Source organism: Typha latifolia, chromosome 6 (genome assembly GCF_019914945.1).
Source record: "Typha latifolia isolate L0001 chromosome 6, TyphaL0001v2, whole genome shotgun sequence".
Taxonomy (NCBI): Eukaryota; Viridiplantae; Streptophyta; class Magnoliopsida; order Poales; family Typhaceae; genus Typha; species Typha latifolia.
Window position 1 is genome coordinate 13,730,411 of NC_133091.1, and position 8,030 is coordinate 13,738,440.

Sequence of the window (8,030 nt, forward strand, 5' to 3'; positions counted from 1 at the left end):
ATCAGTGATTCGGTGTTCAAATTAGAATTCCTGGAACTCTAAAAACTGATGGTAGATGAGGTTACAGAAGAAATGATTTACACCTTCGGTATTAAATTTGAAGGTCAGAATATCTTTACAAATGCTGCGTGAAGAAAAAGAAGTAACAATACAAAAGACAACAAGAAACATTAGCTGCAGTCCGGCCAAAACTGACTTTATTGAGGCTTTTATGAGCACCTTCTATGCCACAGTGAATCATAGCTGCTCCCTAACAATGTTATAAACAGAAATGAGGATCTCCACACTGATCAAGATAATGATTAGCCATTCCAGGAAATCCGATTTCCTGTTTTGAAGGATTTCCTGAAGAAATCGTATATTATGCTGCACAACAAACAAGTCGAAACATTAAATAGAAGAAAGTTGACCATATCGAGTAAAAGATACTCCAATAAAGAAAACATTACCTCAACAAATTTCAATTTAAAATCAAGGCTTCCAAATCTTTGCGTTAGTTCATATTCATCTCGAAGATACTCCCATATCTGAGCATAGTTGGCATTTTTCCAAGCAATGTCTGACCTGGAACCCACAAGAGTTATGGAACATACCTCTGTTATTTACTGTTTCATAAACTATTATAACCATCATAGACTGAAACCATAAGCTTTGAGTAGCCAAACATGGTAGATGCTTATATAGATGCAAGTTCCATGAAAAAAATTGACCAGAAAATCAATCTAACATAGAAATGAGATATCTGTTCTAGTAGTACAAGTTGAAAGAAACTTTGTTAATTTCTTGACACTTTCAATACCAATGCACACAACCACATAGCACTCATGCAAGAGCGGTGTCATATGAGATATTAACTTTTTTGCATATAGAAGTTTCAGATAGCATCTTACATAATGTCAGAACTACACTATTCATATATGAGAAGCACAGTAGTACAGTACAATTGAAAGGCATGCATGTTCCAGCAGTGCAAGTCACCACTATCCCTAAACGAGGGATTCTACCCATTAAAAATGGCATACCCAAGTGACCACAAGTGGATATAGATAGCCTGAGAAATTTCCATAAATAATATAGGGTGTATCATCTTCTAGATAGTAGCTACTAAATCATATAACTCTTGTAGCATAATATAACGCAGAAGGTTGGCAATCCAAAACAATTCCAGAGGTTGCATAAATTTTCATATCATTGATTGCTTTTGTTTGTTCAATTTTTTATGCCACCTCCTACTATAGCAACATAACAAAGGTACATGTTATATTCATTAAAGTTAGTTGCATGATATAGACAGCTCTTTTTAGCATTCTTCTGTTTAAAAACTATGATATATTTTACATTGCATATAGGAATATAGAAAAATTCATATAGGCAAAACCTACATTACCACAACTTACAAAACGTTTTAGAGCATTGCTTGCAAAGCTGTGTATTGCTATTAGATTTGTCCAATATCCATTAAAAGAAAAAGAACCAAAAAAATATCATAATTACCTCTCAAAGAGCCCAAGTTTAAGAATTACATCTGCCAAATTAGAGTTTGCTTTGCCCACCAACTGGAAAAGCTTTTTCCTCTTCATAGTAAAGGTACCAGTTTTTTCCATGCCACGATTAATATCTGTAAACTCTGCTACCATTCCATCAACCTAGCAATAAAAGAGAGTTACAAAGTTCCTCTGATTTTAAGCACATTAAAGTTTCACAATTGATTAACATACTTGCCGAATATAATAATCAAGAGCTATACTCTGACCAAGTACACTTCCAATTGTGCGGATTCCATCTATGCTCAAATTCTTAAGCATAATATAATCAAGTCCACCTTGCATCCATGTCTCCAAAGTTGGTTTTTCCACAACCACATAATCTGCCATAGGAAATTCAACATTAAGGGATATTCTATCTGTTGGAAATTGAACAGTAAGCGACAATCTATCATAAATAAAATTTTCCTACTTTAGAGGGGTTTAGTTAGAATTCAAAAGAAATACCAAATAATCATTATTGAAATAAGTATAAAACAACTGGAAAATTTTCTGCACAGCGAATCAATTCTGCAATGCCATTTGTTTCAGCTCATAAGTTAGAAACCACAAGAACTATTTAGTTTAGCCCATGGAGTAAACTCACCCAACCCATACATTTATAGTTGGCTAAACCAGTGCTACAGAGAATCAACAACAACCAGCTAAACCTGAATATCCATTCTTGAATCAGTTGACAACTTTGTGCACCACAAAACTGAATTTCGGATTCACATACATATCAGAAGTACAACAAATCTTAGTTGCTAGCCTGTCTCAGTTCAGCTGTAATACACAACACAGGTTTCTCATTTATGCTGACTTAGACATAGCATATCATCATGCTCATTTAAAGCAAATATAAGTATGTGTGTGTATTATGTATGTGTATATATATATATATATATACAGAGACCCACAGAATCTTCTCATTTTAAGTATATAGATTTATACATAATTCCACCTCCAAAGGAAATTTAAAATAATTTCTATTCTAGTTCTACACTTCCCATGGTACCATCCATAACTTCTAAAAGCTCCATCATGGCATATTCACATTGCACAGATCCATTTTAACTCTTTCCCAATCAACTTCACAATACCACTTCGCTCATATATTCATGTGAACTACTTTCTAAACTGTGAAGATCATCTCATTTTTGCTTGCATGTGCAAGTGCAAAGAAACCTCTTGCTTTTGCAAGGAAAAGAAAAGAATATATAGCATCTAACTGAGTTGGCTCAGCAAAGCTAGGGAAAGTGTATATCTGGTTTTAACTAGCTTAGCAATCTTACCATCCTTTCTCATCTCTGGCAGCAGACCTGATGCATGTTTCTCGACGATTTTCAGATATCCATCTGCCTCATGATCAGAAACATTAAATAAGACAATGGAACCATATTGGAATACTACCATATAGTGGCAGTAACTATCATTGATGAAACCAGCTTCCAGACCCTGCAATCGGAGAGAAACTACATGAAACAAAACGATACTACTGATAGCTATACAAACCTAAGTCCCAAGTGCGCCAAAGAAAGATAAAAGATAATAACTTAACATTCATATGCTCCTAATGGTGTTACTTGCTATCCCATATAGTAGCGAAAAAGCCAATTTCATTCCCAATCAACATAGTCAGAATAAAGCAACAGAAAGTAGTAAACATAATAATTTAAAATTAGGGAACGGAAGGTAAATAAATTACTAAACAAGCTACTCAGATATGCAGAAACATCAATTAGAATGTAATAGGAAACTGAACAAAATGTTGGTTGTAACATGAGTATCACAAGGTGCAGACTAATAAAAAATAATTGCGGAAAAACAAAGAAGTATTACCTGAGGATCACCTCTAACATCGTAATATTTCAACACTACATAATTCGTGGCACGAGAATTTGGCGGAATCACATTAAAAGCATTTTGCGACTGCAAGCTCCTCAAGTCAATACTACATCCACACCAATCCGATCACCAAACATAACCATCACAACCATAGCAATAGAAAGCACGACAGCAAGTTAAAAAGATGTCAAACTTAGATCAAGTACCTAGTACAGAGGAAGTATGCCTTCACGGTTATGACTCGGCTCTGCTTCTCCTGCTGCACCTCGAGGAGGTGCTCCTGGTACCCCTCGTCCTCGGAGCACGACGCGGGGAGCTGCTGCTGCTGCTCCTCCTTCCACCCGATCTCCGGCGACAGGGAGGAGAAGGTTCTTAGGGCTCGACTCCGGAGTGATCCCGAGAAGAATCGCGGAAGGAGGTGGTGGCGTCGGAAGAGGAGGGAGCAGATGGGGAACCGAGGAGGAGGGGGAGGGGGGAGGGAAGGGGTTAGGGTTTGGAAGGAGCGAGAGAGAAGGGGGGGCTTCCTGTGAGGAGAGGAGAGCGCTGCTCTGAGATGCTTCTCGAAGGAGCGAGCTCTCCAAATATCCATGGGGAGTTGGAGAGAGAAGAGATTACATTGGAAGAGAGAAGTTAGTGGAGAGGAAGGAAGGAGTGGAGGAGAGAGAAGACGAGGGAGGTAAGCCTTGCGGCGCAACCGCGCGAGGCGTCGAGTCGAGATCAGAGGTTTGGGTCGGATTATTTTTTTGATCCGTAACCCGCATTTTACCGGATCTTGATCTCGGATTGGGCCGGCCCAGGTTTGAGAGAAATATGGTCCGCAGTCTCGATTGTAGGAATTCGCTTCAGTTTGTCTACTTGGCACTCTTTTGATTGGTCGACACGTTAATGTTCTCTAGATTTATAATCTTTTCTCCCCCCCCCCCCCCACAACAAAAAAAAAATCTTTTTTAATCTCCTCTATGGAAGAAGGACCCCCTCCCTACCACAAACTTTTTTCAAACCGCACCTAACGGCTAGTTAGGCAGCTGATATGAAAGTGAAACACTAGTCTCTGTCTTTATTTAAGCGTGTTAGGAACTCCATTTCCCTTTCCATTACTGCAAACATCTTTCCCCAACACTGCTCGTGCATTCCTTTTCCCCCACCTCCTCCGCTCGCCATTCTGCAATCTACTATATTGTTACTGCCTAACTCTCCATATCTGGATCCATGATGGTATTAATGGCCGTCGTCGAGCGACAAGCCTTTGAATGCTTCTATATTTATTTTCTTGCTTTCGTTTCTTTCCTCTCGTGTCGGCTTCTTCAACCTGGGGCATGGCGGCAGAGGGCCCGTTGGGCAAGAAGTTGCGGAAGCCGTATACGATCACAAAGTCGAGAGACCGGTGGACGGTCGAGGAGCATGAGAGGTTCCTTGATGCCCTCCTACTGTAATTTTCGATCTTAGATGTTATCATTACCGTCTATAAATGATTTCAGTGAAAAATGTTACCTATCTGCTTCTTTTGATGATTTATATATTTGTTTATGGCACTGCATTTTCTCCAATGATTTTGTGGATTATTTACCAAAATTTTAGATGTGCATGATAAGAAGGGGTTGTAATTTGTAAATATGACTTCAAATTAATTGGAACAACAAATTGATGCATATTTACTGAGGAGATTAGATTCGATTCGATTCGATTCGATTCGATATTTTGCAATCGCAGGTATGGTCGTGATTGGAAGAAAATTGAAGACTTTGTTGGTACAAAAACAACAATCCAGGTATCCTCTTGATGTCTATGTCAAGCAAGTTTTTGCTGAATATTTAGTTGAATATCTCCCAAATATTCCTTTCGATAGCAAAACATGGATCTCTTGTAAGAAAATCTAGCTCATAAAGTTGTCTGTGGAATTGTTTTCAATGCTTTTTCGAGATAATTTTTGGATAAGTTGCACTTAATACTAGACTGACTACCTTTGCATAATTTTCCTTATGGTAGTACTTCAAATTACTACTTGAGCATTTCTTGTTTTCAGATCCGCAGCCATGCTCAGAAATACTTCCTAAAAGTTCAGAAAATTGGATTAGCAGCACATGTACCTCCGCCTCATCCTAAGCGCAAAACGGCTCTGCAGCACCCACAAAGCTCTTCCAACACTGGTTATTTATTTTTATTTTTCACTCCTTTTATTCTAAATACTTCCTTATTTGTACTGCATAGCTCATTTCAAGATTTCCATAATTTTAACTATGTTTCGCAGATATATTGCCGCTGCGAGCATCTGAGATTCGTCCTGCACCGAGTAATTTTCTTCCTGCATGCACTTCTTGGGATGCCTCATCTAGTTTGATAAACTACAATTCCAGTGAACCAAGACCCTTAATGGATTGCTATAATATCCTTCCTGAATTCAAGGGCAAGTGCATGTTTCTACATGTATCGTATAACTATAATTGTGTAAACTTGTTATATCCTCTGAAGCATAAGGATGTCTTTTTCCAAAATTTCAGGTCGTGGTAGAATATTTGCGAAACAAAGTTTATATCAGCAAAATGCGAGTTGGAATCTGAATTCAAGTAGGACACAATTAACCAATGATGTACCTGCGCAATCAAATCTATATTCATCGTATTCTGGTACTTTGTCGCCATGTTTTCGTTCTTTTCTCGATAGTAACAGTCTGATAGTAGTGGTAGAATTGCAATGTGATGCAATTCTACATTATCACCTTTGGCAGAGAAGCATATTTTGGTTTAGTTTATTTTTATTATCATCTGAAAGGCTTTTTCGATGTTGTTACTTAGTTTTTTCTTTCAATCACTCCATCATTGGAAAGAAAGACTTTTCAGATATTGCTGACATATTTCTCCTTCGATTTCCTGCAGTAGTGCCTGACTTTGCTCAAGTGTATAATTTCATCGGAAATATGTTTGATCCTGACACTATATGCCCGGTGGAAGTCTATTTAGACAAGCTGAAGGAGATGGATCCTATGACTGTTAAAACTGTAAGATCTCACTATATAGATTCACTGTTCTACTTGATAATAGCTTGACTCTCGCAGATAATTGAAAAGTTTCTTACTTTCATCATTAAAGCTCTTCCATCTTTACATGTAAACGTGATTAGTTATTAATCCAATGAATGCATCATTATAAGGATTTTTAGCATCACACTGGCTTGTTCCTTTTTCGATAGTTGTTAAAGCTCCTATTTCAGAATTTTTTTTGCAATTTATCAATTACTGAACTAATAATAGTCTTGGAAGATGTGAATCCGACAAAGGGTTAAACTATATCTGTCTCGAGATTCTTGATTTTTCTCCTGATAATTGATGCTAAAGTCTCTTTCGCGATACATGGTAGATGAAATATTACTTCATCTTCTTTTATTTCATCTTTCAGACTGAATAATCTTTTCATTTATGCAGGTTTTGATATTGATAAGAAATTTGACTATCAACCTATCAAGTCCTGATTTTGAGCCTCTTGTGAGTATATGCTGTGTTGCCTGGCCACTATAATTCTTTCGGCATTGCTTTGCTCCTGCTATCTACTGATCGAGGTGGATGAACTTTGAGTAGTTATGAAACACTTCACAATTATAACGATAACTCTAAAAGTGTGCTTCTACAAGAACAGTATGAATATACAAAAAAAATGAAAAGATTAAGCAGAAAAGCATAGAAGATTAAGAATATCAGAAAAGGTTATCAGCTTATGTTATGATTTAAAAAATTCACTAAACTTTCTGATGGTGTCAGTATATGTCTCATGTCTAGCCGGCATTGCAAGTGACGAAAAGAAGAACGATATTATTTAGCCGTGCATACTGATCATTTAAGCTAAAAAGAGAACAAGAATCTATCCTTCTGACTCCTTTTTCATGATCTATGAGTATTAGTTATTCTTCTTTCATTACTTTCCTCTCTTCTATTCTTTTGTGAAACAGAGAAGGTGGTTATCGACATATGATCCGAAGACCAAAACAATTGGAGTAACCTCTGAGACTGCTACCCCAGCAATAGCATATCTACGGTATAATCTCTTCCCAATTATGAAGCAAATAAGTTATCATCAAACTGAATCTTTTCTATTTTTGTGCAAACAGAGAAGACCATAAGATCCCTCACAGAGAAGGCAATAAGATCTACCACCTTAAACTATCAAAACTGAGGGAATAACAATTGCTTCGAATTCATCCATGTTGATGTTGCTGCTATTGATGCATTACTATAGAAGTTTGGCAATTGCAAACTGCTAAGTTATTTCAAAAGTTATTGCAAACTGCTAAGTTATTTAATATTTGTTGGCCTTTGCTGAATATACTTTGGAAGGCAAGGAAGTCATGTGGACTATGAAACAAAATAGTTCAAAATTGTACTGTTACTCTTATCTGTCCTTGTTTAGAATTCTCTTCACATCTTGTCCCCCCTTTCTCCATGATCAAGTACAAACAAATTTGTACTTCTTCTGCATATTTCTTTGAGAAAAAGTTAAATTAACTCTCTTAAAAATATAAGAGGCACTTTTATTCTTCGAAAATGTAATGTGATATTAGATCATAGTACACTGCCGAAAGAAAGGCGAAAGTTCAATTTAACCCCCAAAAAAAAAACAAGGGTAATTACAATTTTTACAATGTGGATGCCATGATGTTAAGATATTTTAA

The 8,030-nt window shown here is 36.9% G+C and overlaps 2 protein-coding genes across 5 annotated transcripts; one reads left to right on the plus strand and one right to left on the minus strand.

Moving 5' to 3' along the window:
• Positions 1–37: 37 nt before the first annotated feature.
• LOC140791568 (protein RETARDED ROOT GROWTH, mitochondrial-like) lies at positions 38–4,056 on the minus strand. Its single transcript, XM_073142209.1, has 7 exons — positions 3,578–4,056; positions 3,366–3,477; positions 2,819–2,981; positions 1,719–1,867; positions 1,495–1,646; positions 450–564; positions 38–366 (listed from the first exon to the last, which is right to left on the minus strand). Exons 1-7 carry the CDS (start codon positions 3,958–3,960, stop codon positions 238–240), a joined length of 1,203 nt encoding a protein of 400 aa, XP_072998310.1. The 5' UTR covers positions 3,961–4,056; the 3' UTR covers positions 38–237.
• Positions 4,057–4,464: 408 nt separating this feature from the next.
• Positions 4,465–7,779, plus strand: LOC140790144 (protein REVEILLE 8-like). 4 transcript variants are annotated; one of them, XM_073140084.1, is made up of 9 exons: positions 4,467–4,800; positions 5,082–5,139; positions 5,395–5,518; positions 5,620–5,775; positions 5,870–5,995; positions 6,245–6,366; positions 6,790–6,849; positions 7,311–7,396; positions 7,470–7,779. In XM_073140084.1, the coding sequence occupies exons 1-9, from the start codon at positions 4,622–4,624 to the stop codon at positions 7,540–7,542; spliced, it is 984 nt and encodes a 327-aa protein (XP_072996185.1). In that variant the 5' UTR covers positions 4,467–4,621; the 3' UTR covers positions 7,543–7,779. The 4 variants fall into 4 exon arrangements, with proteins under 4 accessions (XP_072996184.1, XP_072996186.1, XP_072996187.1 ...); XM_073140083.1 differs by having other exon boundaries at positions 4,465–4,800; positions 7,311–7,779; XM_073140085.1 differs by having other exon boundaries at positions 4,465–4,779; positions 7,311–7,779.
• The last annotated feature ends 251 nt before the right edge of the window (positions 7,780–8,030 follow it).